The sequence below is a fragment of the Tachyglossus aculeatus genome, chromosome 10, assembly GCF_015852505.1.
Source record: "Tachyglossus aculeatus isolate mTacAcu1 chromosome 10, mTacAcu1.pri, whole genome shotgun sequence".
Taxonomy (NCBI): domain Eukaryota; kingdom Metazoa; phylum Chordata; class Mammalia; order Monotremata; family Tachyglossidae; genus Tachyglossus; species Tachyglossus aculeatus.
In genome coordinates this window covers 52,356,237-52,372,070 of record NC_052075.1, presented here as the reverse complement: position 1 = coordinate 52,372,070, position 15,834 = coordinate 52,356,237, and the positions used below count along the sequence as shown (strand labels likewise).

Genomic DNA, 15,834 nt, shown 5'->3' with positions numbered 1-15,834 from the left:
GAAGCGAGACAAGAAGCGGTCGGCTGTGGTTTCCGCGCAGGCGCGGGGGCCGGAGTGTGTGTTTGTGTGTGCGCGCGCGCGCGCGCCTCGGCGTTCGCCCCTCCCCCCGCCCTGGTTGCGGCCGCGCGGACAGTTGGCGTTGCCGGGCGACGGGCGCGCGCGCGCGCGCTAGCGCGTGGCGGTCGGGGCCTCCCTACGGCGCGTGCGCGAGCGCCCCTCCCCCCTCCCCCGCGTCGCCGGTGTGTGAGGAGAAGGAGGCGGCCATGGCGGCGTCGGTGGCCTCCTCGGCGGCGTCTTCGATGGGCCCGGGCCCCGCGGGCGACGGCGGGGAGGTGTCGGGCCCGCCCGGGGAGAAGCGGGGCGGTGCGGTGGTGGGCGGGGGCCCCGAGGCCCTGGAGCTGCTGGAGCACTGCGGCGTGTGCCGGGAGCGGCTGCGGGCCGAGCGGGAGCCCCGCCTGCTGCCCTGCCTGCACTCGGTGTGCGGGGCCTGCCTCGGAAACCCCAAGCACCACAACGCCAGCAACAACAACGACGGCCCCGGGAACGTCAACGCCAGCCCCCAGGACGGACCAGGTCAGCGCCCTCCTCTCAGCGCTACCTATTGGACGCCCGCACTGCGGACCCCGCACGCGTCTTTCTAACCGCCTTCCCCCTACTGAGCGCTCACCGTGGGCACAACGCTCTTCTAACCGCTTTCCCCCCAGTCAGGCCTGTGTAGTGAGCGCCTACTGTGGGCAGATCACTCTTCTAACATATACTCTATTTATTTATTTATTTTACTTGTACATTTCTATCCTACTTATTTTATTTTGTTGGTATGTTTGGTTCTGTTCTCTGTCTCCCCCTTTTAGACTGTGAGCCCACTGTTGGGTAGGGACTGTCTCTGTGGGATGCCAGTTTGGACTTCCCAAGCGCTTAGTACAGCGCTCTGCACATAGTAAGCGCTCAGTAAATACGATTGATTGATTGATTCTAACCGCCTTCCCCCTATTCAGCCCTGTTTAGTGAGCGCTCATTGTGTGGAGAGCACTGTTCTAACCGCTTTCCCCCTGTTTAGTGAGCGCCCACTGTGGGCAGAGCCCTCTTCTCATCGCTTTCTCCCTGTTCAATCCTGTTTAGTGAGCGCTCACTATGGGCAGAGCCCTGTTTTAAGCGCTTTCCCCCTATTCAGTCCTCTTTAGTGAGCGCCCACTGTGGGCAGAGCACTCTTCTCATCGCTTTCCCCCATTCAATCCTGTTTAGTGAGCGCCCACTGTGGGCAGAGCACTCTTCTCATCGCTTTCTCCCTATTCAGTCCTGTTTAGTGAGCGCTCACTGTTGGCAGAACACTCTTCTAACCGCTTTCCCCCTATTCAACCCTGTTTATTGAGCGCTCATTGTGTGGAGAGCACTCTTCTAACCGCTTTCCCCCCATTCAGTTCTGTTTAGTGAGCGCTCATTATGGGCAGAGCACTCTCCTCATCGCTTTCTCCCTATTCAGGCCTCTTTAGTGAGCGCTCACTATGGGCAAAGCCCAGTTTTAAGCGCTTTCCCCCTATTCAATCCTGTTTATTGAGCGCTCAGTATGGGCAGAGCCCTTTTTTAAGCGCTTTCCCCCTATTCAGTCCTGTTTAGTGAGCGCGCACTATGGGCAGAGCCCTGTTTTAAGCGCTTTCCCCCTATTCAGCCCTGTTTAGTGAGCGCTCATTGTGGGCAGAGCACTCTTCTCATCGCTTTCCCCCTATTCAATCCTGTTTATTGAGCGCTCACTGTGGGCAGAATATTCTTCTAACCGCTTTCCCCCTATTCAGTCCTCTTTATTGAGCGCTCACTGTGGGCACAACGCTCTTCTAACCGCTTTCCCCCTAGTCAGGCCTGTGTAGTGAGCGCCTGCTGTGGGCAGAGCACTCTTCTCATCGCTTACTCCCTAGTCAGTCCTGTTTAGTGAGCGCTCACTGTTGGCAGAACACTCTTCTAACCGCTTTCCCCCTATTCAACCCTGTTTATTGAGCGCTCATTGTGTGGAGAGCACTCTTCTAACCGCTTTCCCCCCATTCAGTCCTGTTTAGTGAGCGCTCACTATGGGCAGAGCACTCTCCTCATCGCTTTCTCCCTATTCAGTCCTCTTTAGTGAGCGCTCACTATGGGCAAAGCCCAGTTTTAAGCGCTTTCCCCCTATTCAATCCTGTTTATTGAGCGCTCACTATGGGCAGAGCCCTTTTTTAAGCGCTTTCCCCCTATTCAGTCCTGTTTAGTGAGCGCGCACTATGGGCAGAGCCCTGTTTTAAGCGCTTTCCCCCTATTCAGCCCTGTTTAGTGAGCGCTCATTGTGGGCAGAGCGCTCTTCTCATCGCTTTCCCCCTATTCAATCCTGTTTATTGAGCGCTCACGGTGGGCAGAATATTCTTCTAACCGCTTTCCCCCTATTCAGTCCTCTTTATTGAGCGCTCACTGTGGGCAGAGCACTCTTCTAACCGCTTTCCCCCTAGTCAGGCCTCTTTAGTGAGCGCTCACTGTGGGCAGAGCACTCTTCTAGCCGCTTTTTCTCCATTCAGCCCTGTTTAGTGAGCGCTCATTGTGTGGAGAGCACTGTTCTAACCGCTTTCCCCCTAGTCACTCCTATGTAGTGAGCGCCCACTGTGGGCAGAGCACTCTTCTCATCGCTTTCCCCCTATTCAATCCTGTTTATTGAGCGCTCACTGTGGGCAGAATATTCTTCTAACCGCTTTCCCCCTATTCAGTCCTCTTTATTGAGCGCTCACTGTGGGCAGAGCACTCTTCTAACCGCTTTCCCCCTATTCAGGCCTCTTTAGTGAGCGCTCACTGTGGGCAGAGCACTCTTCTAGCCGCTTTTTCTCCATTCAGCCCTGTTTAGTGAGCGCTCATTGTGTGGAGAGCACTGTTCTAACCGCTTTCCCCCTAGTCACTCCTATGTAGTGAGCGCCCACTGTGGGCAGAGCACTCTTCTCATCGCTTTCCCCCTATTCAATCCTGTTTATTGAGCGCTCACTGTGGGCAGAGCACTCTTCTAACCGCTTTCCCCCTATTCAGTCCTCTTTATTGAGCGCTCACTGTGGGCAGAGCACTCTTCTAACCGCTTTCCCCCTATTCAGGCCTCTTTAGTGAGCGCTCACTGTGGGCAGAGCACTCTTCTAGCCGCTTTTTCTCCATTCAGCCCTGTTTATTGAGCGCTCATTGTGTGGAGAGCACTGTTCTAACCGCTTTCCCCCTACTCAGTCCTGTTTAGTGAGCGCTCACTGTGGGCACAGCGCTCTTCTAACCGCTTTCCCCCCAGTCAGGCCTGTGTAGTGAGCGCCTGCTGTGGGCAGAACACTTCTAACCGCCTTCCCCCCATTCAGTCAATCAATCAATCAATCAATCGTGTTTATTGAGCGCTTACTATGTGCAGAGCGCTGTACTAAGCGCTTGGGAAGTACAAATTCAGTCGTGTTTAGTGAGCGCTCACTGGAGAGCACTGTTCTAACTGCTTTCCCCCTACTCAGTCCTCTTTAGTGAGCGCCCGCTGTGGGCAGAACACTCTTCTAACCTCTTCCCCTCTATTCAATCCTGTTTATTGAGCGCTCACTATGGGCAGAGCCCTGTTTTAAGCGCTTTTCCCCTATTCAGTCCTGTGTAGTGAGCGCCCACTGTGGGCAGAGTACTCTTCTAATCGCTTTCCCCCATTCAATCAATCAATCAATCAATCGTATTTATTGAGCGCTTACTATGTGCAGAGCACTGTACTAAGCGCTTGGGAAGTACAAATTGGCAACACATAGAGACAGTCCCTACCCAACAGTGGGCTCACAGTCCTGTTTAGTGAGCGCCCACTGTGGGCAGAGCACTCTCCTCATCGCTTTCTCCCCATTCAGTCCTCTGTAGTGAGCGCTCACTGTGGGCAGAGCACTGTTCTAACCGTTTTCCCCCTATTCAATCCTGTTCAGTGAGCGCTCACTGTGGGCAGAGCCCTGTTTTCTATGGGCAGAGCCCTGTTTTAAGCGCTTTCCCCCTATTCAATCCTGTTTAGTGAGCGCCCACCGTGGGCAGAATACTCTTCTAATCGCTTTCCCCCTATTCAATCTTGTTTAGTGAGCGCTCACTATGGGCAGAGCCCTGTTTTAAGCGCTTTCCCCCTATTCAATCCTGTTTATTGAGCGCTCACCGTGGGCAGAGCGCTCTTCTAGCCGCTTTTTCTCCATTCAGCCCTGTTTATTGAGCGCTCATTGTGTGGAGAGCACTGTTCTAACCGCTTTCCCCCTACTCAGTCCTCTTTAGTGAGCGCCCACTGTGGGCAGAGCACTCTTCTAACCGCTCTCCCCCTATTCAGTCCTGTTTATTGAGCGCTCACTGTGGGCAGAACACTCTTCTAACCGCTTTCCCCCTATTCAGTCCTCTTTATTGAGTGCTCACTGTGGGCAGAACACTCTTCTAACCCCTTTCTCCTTATTCAGTCCTGTTTAGTGAGCGCCCACCGTGGGCAGAGCACTCTTCTCATCGCTTTCCCCCTATTCAATCCTGTTTAGTGAGCGCCCACTGTGGGCAGAGCACTGTTCTAACCGCTTTCCCCCTAATCAATCCTGTTAATTGAGCGCTCACTGTGGGCAGAGCACTCTTCTAACCGCTTTCCCCCTATTCAATCCTGTTTAGTGAGCCCTCACTGTGGGCAGAACACTCTTCTAACCTCCTTCCCCCTATTCAGTCCTGTTTAGTGAGCGCTCACTGTGGGCAGAACGCTCTTCTAACCGCTTTCCCCCTATTCAGTCCTGTTTAGTGAGCGCTCACTGTGGGCAGAGCCCTGTTTTAAGCGCTTTCCCCCTATTCAGTCCTGTTTAGTGAGCGCTCACTGTGGGCAGAGCCCTGTTTTAAGCGCTTTCCCCCTATTCAGTCCTGTTTAGTGAACGCTCACTGTGGGCACAGCGCTCTTCTAACCGCTTTCCCCCTAGTCGGGCCTCTTTAATGAGCGCCCACTGTGGGCAGAGCCCTGTTCTAACCGCTTTCACTCTATTGAATCCTGTTTAGTGAGCGCTCACTGTGGGCACAGCGCTCTTCTAACCGCTTTCCCCCTAGTCAGGCCTGTGTAGTGAGCGCCTACTGTGGGCAGTTCACTTCTAACCGCCTCCCCCCATTCAGTCTTGTTTATTGAGCGCTCATTGTGTGGAGAGCACTGTTCTAACCGCTTTCCCCCTAGTCACTCCTGTGTAGTGAGCGCCCACTGTGGGCAGAGCCCTCTTCTCATCGCTTTCCCCCATTCAATCCTGTTTATTGAGCGCTCACTATGGGCAGAGCACTGTTCTAACCGCTTTCCCCCTATTCAGTCCTGTTTATTGAGCGCTCACTATGGGCAGAGCCTTGTTTTAAGCGCTTTCCCCCTATTCAATCCTGTTTAGTGAGGGCTCACTATGGGCAGAGCCCTGTTTTAAGCGCTTTCCTCCTATTCAGCCCTGTTTAGTGAGCGCTCATTGTGGGCAGAGCACTCTTCTAACCGCTTTCCCCCTATTCAGTCCTGTTTAGTGAGCGCTCACTGTGGGCAGAACACTCTTCTAACCGCTTTTCCCCTATTCAGTCCTGTTTATTGAGCTCTCACTGTGGGCAGAGCACTCTTCTAACGGCTTTCCCCCCATTCAGTCGTGTGTAGTGAGTGCTCACTGTGGGCAGAGCGCTCTTCTAGCCGCTTTTTCTCCATTCAGCCCTGTTTATTGAGCGCTCATTGTGTGGAGAGCACTGTTCTAACCGCTTTCCCCCTACTCAGTCCTGTTTAGTGAGCACCCACTGTGGGCAGAGCACTCTTCTAACTGCTCTCCCCCTATTCAGTCCTGTTTATTGAGTGCTCATTGTGTGGAGAGCACTGTTTTAACCGCTTTCCCCCTGTTCAGCCCTGTTTAGTGAGCGCTCACTGTGGGCAGAGCACTCTTCTCACCGCTTTCCCCCTATTTAGTCCTGTTTAGTGAGCGCTCAGTGTGGGCAGAGCCCTGTTTTAAGCGCTTTCCCCCTATTCAGTCCTGTTTATTGAGCGCTCACTATGGGCAGAGCCCTGTTTTAAGCGCTTTCCCCCTATTCAGTCCTCTTTAGTGAGCACCCACTGTGGGCAGAGCACTCTTCTAGCCTATTTTTCTCCATTCAGCCCTGTTTATTGAGCGCCCACCGTGGGCAGAGCACTCTTCTCATCGCTTTCCCCCTACTCAGTCCTGTTTAGTGAGCGCCCACTGTGGGCAGAGCACTGTTTTAAGCGCTTTCCCCCTATTCAGTCCTGTGTAGTGAGTGCCCACTGTGGGCAGAGCACTCTTCTAATTGCTTTCCCCCATTCAATCCTGTTTAGTGAGTGCCCACTGTGGGTAGAACACTCTTCTCATCGCTTTCCCCCTAGTCAATCCTGTTTAGTGAGCGCTCACTACGGGCAAAGCCCTGTTTTAAGCGCTTTCCCCCTATTCAATCCTGTTTATTGAGCGCCCACTGTGGGCAGAGCACTCTTCTAACCGCTTTCCCCCTATTCAATCCTGTTTATTGAGCACTCACTGTGGGCAGAGCCCTGTTTTAAGCGCTTTCCCCCTATTCAGTCCTGTTTAGTGAGCGCCCACCGTGGGCAGAGCACTCTTCTCATCGCTTTCCCCCTATTCAATCCTGTTTAGTGAACGCCCACTGTGGGCAGAGCACTCTTCTCAGCGCTTTCTCCCTTTTCAGTCCTGTTTAGTGAGCGCTCACTGTGGGCAGAGCACTCTCCTCAGCGCTTTCTCCCTATTCAGTCCTCTTTAGTGAGCACTCACTGTGGGCAGAACACTCTTCTAACCTCCTTCCCCCTATTCAGTCCTGTTTAGTGAGCGCTCACTGTGCGCAGAACGCTCTTCTAACCGCTTTCCCCCTATTCAATCCTGTTTAGTGAGCGCCCACCGTGGGCAGAGCCCTGTTTTAAGCGCTTTCCCCCTATTCAATCCTGTTTATTGAGCGCTCACTATGGGCAGAGCCCTTTTTTATGCGCTTTCCCCCTATTCAGTCCTGTTTAGTGAGCGCTCACTATGGGCAGAGCCCTGTTTTAAGCGCTTTCCCCCTATTCAGTCCTGTTTATTGAGCGCTCACTATGGGCAGAGCCCAGTTTTAAGCGCTTTCCCCCTATTCATTCCTGTTTAGTGAACGCTCACTGTGGGCACAGCGCTCTTCTAACCGCTTTCCCCCTAGTCGGGCCTCTTTAATGAGCGCCCACTGTGGGCAGAGCCCTGTTCTAACCGCTTTCACTCTATTGAATCCTGTTTAGTGAGCGCTCACTGTGGGCACAGCGCTCTTCTAACCGCTTTCCCCCTAGTCAGGCCTGTGTAGTGAGCGCCTGCTGTGGGCAGATCACTTCTAACCGCCTTCCCCCTATTCAGTCCTGTTTAGTGAGCGCTCATTGTGTGGAGAGCACTGTTCTAACCGCTTTCCCCCTACTCAGTCCTGTTTAGTGAGCGCCCACCGTGGGCAGAACACTCTTCTAACTGCTTTCCCCCATTCAGTCCTGTTTATTGAGCGCTCACTGTGGGCAGAGCACTCTTCTAACCGCTTTCTCCTTATTCAGTCCTGTTTAGTGAGCGCCCACCGTGGGCAGAGCACTTTTCTCATCGCTTTCCCCCTATTCAGTCCTGTTTAGTGAGCGCCCACTGTGGGCAGAGCACTCTTCTAACCGCTCTCCCCCTATTCAGTCGTCTTTATTGAGTGCTCACTGTGGGCAGAGCACTCTTCTAATCGCTTTCCCCCTATTCAGTCCTGTTTAGTGAGCGCTCACTATGGGCAGAGCCCTGTTTTAAGCACTTCTCCCCCTATTCAATCCTGTTTAGTGAGCACTCACTACGGGCAGAGCCCTGTTTTAAGCGCTTTCCCCCATTAAATCCCGTTTAGTGAGTGCTCACTGTGGGCAGAACACTCTTCTCACCGCTTTTTCTCCATTCAACCCTGTTCATTGAGCCCTCATTGTGTGGACAGCACTGTTCTAAGCGCTTTCCCCCTATTCAGTCCTGTTTAGTGAGCGCTCATTGTGTGGAGAGCACTGTTCTAAGCGCTTTCCCCCATTCAGTCCTGTTTAGTGAGCACTCACTGTGGGCACAGCACTCTTCTAACCGCTTTCCCCCAGTCACTCCTGTGTAGTGAGCGCTCACTGTGGGCAGAACACTCTTCTAACCGCTTTCCCCCTATTCAGTCCTCTTTATTGAGTGCTCACTGTGGGCAGAGCACTCTTCTAACCGCTTTCCCCCTATTCAGTCCTGTTTAGTGAGCGCTCACTGTGGGCAGAGCCCTGTTTTAAGCGCTTTCCCCTTATTCAATCCTGTTCAATGAGCGCACACTGTGGGCAGAGCCCTGTTTTAAGCGCTTTCCCCCTATTCAATCCTGTTTAGTGAGCGCTCACTGTGGGCAGAGCACTCTTCTAACCGCTTTTTCTCCATTCAACCCTGTTTATTGAGCGCTCATTGTGTGGAGAGCACTATTCTAAGCGCTTTCCCCCTATTCAGTCCTGTTTAGTGAGCACTCACTGTGGGCAGAACACTCTTCTAATCGCTTTTTCTCCATTCAGCCCTGTTTATTGAGTGCTCATTGTGTGGAGAGCACTGCTCTAAGCGCTTTCCCCCTATTCAGTCCTGTTTAGTGAGCGCTCACTGTGGGCAGAACACTTCTAACCGCTTTCCCCCTATTCAGTCCTGTTTAGTGAGCGCTCACTGTGGGCAGAACACTCTTCTAACCGCGTTCCCCCTATTCAATCCTGTTTAGTGAGCACCCACTGTGGGCAGAGCACCCTTCTAACCGCCTTTCCGCTATTCAGTTCTGTTTAGTGAGCTCTCCCTGTGGGCAGAACACTCTTCTAACCGCTTTCCCTCTATTCAGTCCTGTTTAGTGAGCGCTCACTGTGGGCAGAGCACTCTTCTAACCACCTTCCCCCTATTCAGTCCTGTTTAGTGAGTGCTCACTGTGGGCAGAGCACTCTTCTAACCGCTTTCCCCCTATTCAATCCTGTTTAATGAGCGCTCACTGTGGGAGGAGCACTGTTCTAACTGCTTTTCCCCAAGTCAGTCCTGTTTAGTGAGCGCTCACTGTGGGCAGAACACTCTTCTAACCGCCTTCCCCCATTCAGTCCTGTTTAGTGAGCGCTCACTATGGGAAGAGCCCTGTTTTCAGCGCTTTCCCCCTGATCAGTCCTGTTTATTGAGTGTTCACTGTGGGCAGAGCACTGTTCTAACCGCTTTCCCTCTATTCAGTCCTGTTTATTGAGCATTCACTGTGGGCAGAACACCCCCCTCTAACTGCTTTCCCCCTATTAAGTCCTGTTTAGTGAGCGCTCACTGTGGGCAGAACACTGTTCTAACCGCTTTCCCCCATTCAATCCTGTTTCTTGAGCACTCTCTGTGGGCAGAGCACTCTTCTAACCGCTTTCCCTGTATTCATTCCTGTTTAGTGAGCGCTCATTATGTAGAGAGCACTGTTCTAAGAGCTTTTCCTCCATTCTGTCCTATTTAATGAGTGCTCACTGTGGGCAGAGTACTGTTCTAAGCGCTTTTCCTCCATTTAGTCCTATATTGACCGCTCACCGTGGGCAGAGCCCTGTTTTAAGCGCTTTCCCTCCATTCAGTCCTGTTTATTGAGTGCTCACTGTGGGCAGAGCACTCTTCTAACCGCTTTCCCCCTATTCAGTCCTGTTTAGTGAGCACTCACTGCGCAGAGCACTCTTCTAAGCACTTTTTCTGCATTCAGTCCTGTTTATTGAGCGCTCGTTGTGTGGAGAGCACTGTTCTAGGAGCTTTTCCTCCATTCAGTCCTATTTAATGGGCGCTCACTGTGGGCAGAGTACTGTTCTAAGTGCTTTTCCTCCATTTAGTCCTTTTTATTGACCGCTCACTGTGGGCAGAGCACTGTTTTAAGTGCTGCACTCACTTTGGGTAAAGCACTGTTTTAAGCGCTTTCCTTCCATTCAGTCCTGTTTATTGAGCGCTCACTGTGGGCACAGCACTCTTCTAAGCATTTTCCCTCCATTCAGTCCTGTTTATTGAGCGCTCACTGTGGGCACAGTACTCTTCTAAGCACTTTTCCTCCATTCAATCCTGTTGAGCGCTCACTGTGGGCATAGTACTCTTCTAAGCGCTTTCCCTCCATTTAATCCTATTGAGCATTCACTGCGGACAAAGCACTGTTCTAAGCGCTTTCCCCCCATTCAATCCTGTTTATTGAGCGCTCACAGTGGGCAGAGCACTATTCTAAGCACTTTCCTTCCATTTAATCCTGTTTAGTGAGCGCTTACCGTGGGCAAGAGTACTGTTCTAAGTTCTTTCCCTCCATTCAGTCCTGCTTATTGAGCGCTCACTGTAGGCAGAACATTGTTCTAAGTGCTTTCCTTCTATTCAGTCCTATTTATTGAGCACTCACTGTGGGCACAGCATTCTTCTTAGCGCTTTCCCTCCATTTAACCCTATTGAGCGGTCACTGTGGGCAGAGCACTGTTCTGAGCGCTTTTCCTCCAGTCAGTCCTGTTTATTGAGCGTACACTGTGGGCAGAAAACTGTTCTAAGCGCTTTCCCCCCATTCAGTCCTGTTTATTGAGCGCTCACAGTGGGCAGAGCACTGTTTTAAGCGCTGCGCTCGCTTTGGGTAGAGCACTGTTTTCGGCGCTTTTCCTCCATTCAGTCCTGTTTAGTGAGCGCTCACTGTGGGCAGAGCACTCTTCTAACCGCTTTCCCCCAATTCAGTCCTGTTTAGTGAGCGCTCACTGTGGGCAGAGCACTGTTCTAAGTGCCTTTTCTCCATTTAATCCTGTTTATTGAGCGCTCACTGTGTACAGAGCACTGTTCTAAGCGCTTTCCCTCCATTCAGTCCTGTTCGTTGAGTGCTCACTGTGGGCAGAGCACTGATAAGTGCTGCATTCACGGTGGGCAGAGCACTGTTCTAAGAGCTTTTCCTCCTTTCAATCCTGTTTGGAGAGCTCTAACTGTGGGCAGAGCACTCTTCTAACCACCTTCCCCCTATTCAATCCTGTTTAGTGAGCACTCAGTGTGTACAGAGCACTGTTCTAAGCCGCTGTCCCTTCATTCAGTCCTGTTGAGCGCTCACTGCGGGCAGAGCCCTGTTTTAAGCGCTTTCCCCCTATTCAGTCCTGTTTATTGAGCACTCACCGTGGGCAGAGCACTCTTCTAACCGCTTTCCCCCTATTCAGGCCTGTTTAGTGAACGCTCACTGTGGACAGAGCACTGTTCTAAGTGCTTTCCCTCCATTCAGTTCTGCTTATTGAGTGCTCACTATGGGCAAAACACTGTTTTAAGCGCTTTCCCTCCATTCAGTCCTGTTTATTGAGCGCTCACTGTGTGCAGAGCACCGTTCTAAGCCCTTTCCCCTCCATCCAGTCCTGCTTATTGAGTGCTCACTATGGGCAAAACACTGTTTTAAGCACCTTCCCTCCATTCAGTCCTGTTTATTGAGTGCTCACTGTGGGCAGAGCACTGTTTTAAGCGTTTTTCCTCCATTCAATCCTGTTTCTTGAGCGCTCACTGGGCAGAGCACTGTTCTAAGCGCTTTCCCTCTTCAGTCCTATTGAACGCTCACTATGGGCAGAGCACCATTCTAAGAGCTTTCCCTCCTATTCAGTCCTGTTTATTGAGCGCTCACTGTGGGCAGAGCACTGTTCTAAGCACTGTGCTCACTGTGGGCGGAACGTTTTTAAGTGCTTTCCCTCCATTCAATCCTGTTTAGTGAGCGCTCACTGTGGGCAGAGCACTGTTCTAAGTGTTTGGGAAAGTCCAGCGCCCTTCCGTGTCCCCCCCTCCTCCCGGTGAGCTCCCAGTCTGTGGGGGTGGGGACCATCACTACAAATCCATTCATTCAGTGGTATTTATTGGGGATATTCCCTGCACCCCCACCCCGAGCGAGGTCACAGTCTGGGGAGGGAACATCAGTACAAATAAACTCACTGTCGTATTTATTGGACGCTCACTGTGCAGAGCACTGTTCTAAGCGCTTTCCCTCCATTCAGTCCCATTGAGCGCTCACCGTGGGCAGAGCACTAAGCGCTTGGGAAAGTCCAGCGTCATTCCCTGACCCCCGACCCCCAGCAAACTCCCAGTTTTCGCGGGGGGGGGGGGGGGGCATCAGTACAAATCCATTCATTCAGTCATTTATTGGGGATATTCCCTGCCTCCCCCCCTCCAGCGAGGTCACAGTCTGGGGGGGTGGGGGACGACGACATCAGAACAAATAAACTCATTCAATCATGTTTATTGGGCACTCACCGTGGTCAGAGCACTGTTCTAAGCACTTGGGAAAGTTAAGTGACATTCCCTGTCCCCCAGCGAGCTCCCAGTCGGGGTTGGGGGGAAATCATCACTACAAATCCATTCATTCAGTCGTATTTATGGGGGATATTCCCTGTCCCCCCTCCCCCCCAGCGAAGTCACAGTCTGGGTTGAGGGGGGGGACATCAGTACAAATAAACTCATTCAGTCATATTTATTGGGTGCTCACCGTGGTCAAGAGCACTGTTCTAAGCGCTTGGGAAAGTCCAGCGCCATTCCCTGCCCCCCCCCCCCCCCCCCCCCCAGCGAGCTCCCAGTCTGCGGGGGAGGGGCCATCATTACAAATCCATTCATTCAGTCTTATTTATTGGGAATAATCCCTCCCCCCCCCGCCCCCCCCCCGCGGCAAACTCCCAGTCTGGGGTGGGGGGCATCACCACAAATACATTCACTCATTCTGTGTGCAGAGCACCGTACTAAGCGCTTGGGAAGTACAAGTCGGCAACATATAGAGACGGTCCCTACCCAACTACGGGCTCACAGTCTAGAAATAACATTCATTGTCATATTGGACGCTCACTATGGGCAGAGCACTGTTCTAAGCCCTAGAGAAAGTCCAGCAACATCCCCCCGCGCCTCCCCCAGCGAGCTCCCAGTCTGGGGCGGTGGGAGGGCGGGGGCACACATCACTACAAATACATTCATTCAATCTTCTTGCGTAGGGATTGCTTCTGTTGCTGAATTGTACTTTCCAAGCGGTTAATACAGTGCTCTGCATATAGTAAGCGCTCAATAAAGACTATTGGTTGAGTGAATGAATTCAATCCTAGTTGTTGAGCACTTACTGTGTGCGGAGCACTGTACTGAGCACTTGGAAAGTACAATTCAGCAACAAATAGGGACAGTCCCTGTCCAACAGCGGGCTCACAGTCCCACCCTATTGCCTGGAACTTTTTCCCTCCCCCAACTAAACTGCAGGCTTTTTGAGGGCAGGGACCCGATTCGATTCATTCAGTCTTATTTACTAAGCGCTCACTGTGGGCAGAGCACTATACTGAGGGCTTGGGAAAGTATGGCAACAAACAGCGACATTCCCTGCCCCCAATGAGCTCACAGTCTAGAGGAGAAGGGACATCAGTACAGATAAATTTGTTCAATCGTACTTATTGAGCACTTAGAGTGTGCAGAGCACTGTTCTAAGCGCTTGGGAAGTATAATTCACTAACAAGTGGGGACAATTCCCTACCCGACAACGGGCTCAGATATAAACATAAGTGCAAGGGGACTCGGGGGGGAGCAAGTCAGGGCGAGGCAGAAGGCAGTGGGAGGTGAGGAAAAGTGGGGTTTCATATTTATTAAGCGCTCACTGTTGGCGGAGCGCCGGACGAAGCGCTTGGACGAGTCCGGTGTGACAATAAAACCAGACACGTTCTCTGCCCACAAGGAGCTTACAGCCTTAATTGTGCCACCCTCTCCCGAGTGCTCTACACGCAACTCCGTAGACGCTCAGTAAATAGCCCTGATTGATTCGGGGGCTCTGGGGGAGAGCTGTGGTAGAGTGGGGCTTTTGGGGAGGGGGCGGAGAACCAGAGGGAGTTCGTGATGGGCAGGGATTGTCTACCGACTTGCAGTGCAATCAATCAATCAATCAATCGTATTTATTGAGCGCTTACTGTGTGCACTTGCCCAAATGCTTAGTACAGTGCTCCGTACGTAGTAAGCACTCAATACATACAGTTGATTGGGCCAGGCGGGTAGGATGCGAGAGCTAAGGTGAAGGGGAGACGGTCGGGCCATTAGCCCCTCTAGACTGTGAGCTCATTGTGGGCCGGGGTTGTCGTTCTTTATTGTTATATTGTACTTTCCCAAGCGCTTAGTATAGTGCTCTAAAAAGCACTTAATACAATTGAATGAATAAATGGATGATGGGAGGAGAGGAGGGGAAGTTGTTGGGGAGGATTTGAGTTTGCCTGGGGCCAGAGAAGCAACGGGGGAGGTGGAAATCTTGAAGAAAAGGGGTTCGGAGTTCCCAAGAGCTCCATTCAGGGTGCCGGGTTTCGAAGGGTTCTCCTAAGAACCCCACATCCCGACTTCCCAAAGTTGGCCCCGTTCCTGATCTACTGATGTGAGGAAAGGTTTTAGCGGGGCTCCGCCTCCGTGGGCCTGGAGAGAAGGCCGGCAGGCGAGCTGGGCCATCCTCCCACTCCACCTAAACCCCTTCCCATCCTTCTAGAACATCTGTCCGTTCGCACGTCCCAAAGCAGGTCAAGGAGGAGATGGAAAGGGTAGTGGAACTGGAACTAGAAGCAGCGTGGCTCAGTGGAAAGAGCCTGGGCTTGGGAGTCATTCATTCATTCAATCGTGTTTATTGAGCGCTTACTGTGTGCAGAGCACCGGACTAAGCGCTTGGGAAGTCCAAGTTGACAACATCTAGAGACGGTCCCTGCCCAACAGCGGCCTCACAGTCAGAGGTGATGGGTTCCAATCCCGGCTCCGCCGCTTGTCAGCTGGGTGACTTTGGGCAAGTCACTTCACTTCTCTGGGCCTCAGTTCCCTCATCTGTAAAATAGGGATGAATGCTGTGAACCCCCCGTGGGGCAACCTGATTACCTTGTATCCTCCCCAGCGCTTAGAACAGTGCTCTGTGCATAGTAAGCGCTTAATAAATGCCATTATTATTATAAGTAACTATTCCAGCTCTTTGAGTACATATTCCGTTGTTTAGTCACAAATCTGAACTTTTCACTTTGTCCAGGAGGTTTCGGGGGAATAAACCCAATTGAGGAGGATTGACAGTCACATGATGGCTAAAATCCACCCTTTCCTCTCCATCCAAATTGCCACCACATTAATCCAAGCACTTCTCCTGTCCCCCCCTTGACTTCTGCATCAGCCTCCTTGCTGGCCTTCCTGTCTCTCTGTCTCCAGTCTGTGCTTCACTCTGTTGTTCGGGTCATTTTTATCTACCAAAAAGAGTTCAGTCCGCGTTTCCCCATCGGAGGTTCCTGCCCACCCACCTTGGCATCAAACTTCTTACCATCGGCTTTAAAGCACTCACTCAATCACCTTGACCTCTCCTATCTCACCTGGCTGCTCTCCCACTACAACCTACTCACTGTACCTCAGTCTCGCCTGTTTCACCGCCCACCTCTTGTCTCTGACCTGAAATGCCCTCCCTCTTCATATCTAACAATCACTCTCCCCACCTTCAAAGCCTTATTGAAGACAAGTCTCCAAGAGACCTTCCCCAATTAGGCCCTCATTTTCTCTTCTCCCACTCCTTTATGCCTCACCCTTGTACTTGGAGTTGCAGCCTCTGTTCACTCCTCCCTCAGCCCCACAGCACTTACGTCCATGTCTGTAATTTATGTCTATTAATGCCTTTCTCTCCCTCCAGACAGTAGGCTCATTGTGGACAGGGAATGTCTACCAACTGTGTTATATTGTACTCTTCCAAGCGCTTGGTATCAGGCTCTACACCCAGCGAGCGCTCAATAAATATAAATGATTGCGTGGGGATCCAGTGCCCAGTTGGGCCTCGTTGATGGTTAAAAAACTGTGACTTAGCCACAGCTCCTGCCCTTTAAATAGTTTACGATCTGACAGGAAGACTAACAGAAAATAC

At 52.0% G+C, this 15,834-nt stretch overlaps 1 protein-coding gene across 1 annotated transcript in view; it reads left to right on the top strand.

Annotated features, from left to right (window-relative positions):
* Positions 1-211: 211 nt before the first annotated feature.
* Positions 212-15,834, top strand: part of TRIM28 (tripartite motif containing 28) — a 30,093-nt gene continuing 14,470 nt past the window's right edge. Inside the window, exon 1 of the mRNA XM_038752697.1 lies at positions 212-573. Within this exon, the coding sequence (XP_038608625.1) occupies positions 264-573 (310 nt within the window). The 5' untranslated portion in view covers positions 212-263. The remainder of the gene's footprint in view (positions 574-15,834) is intronic.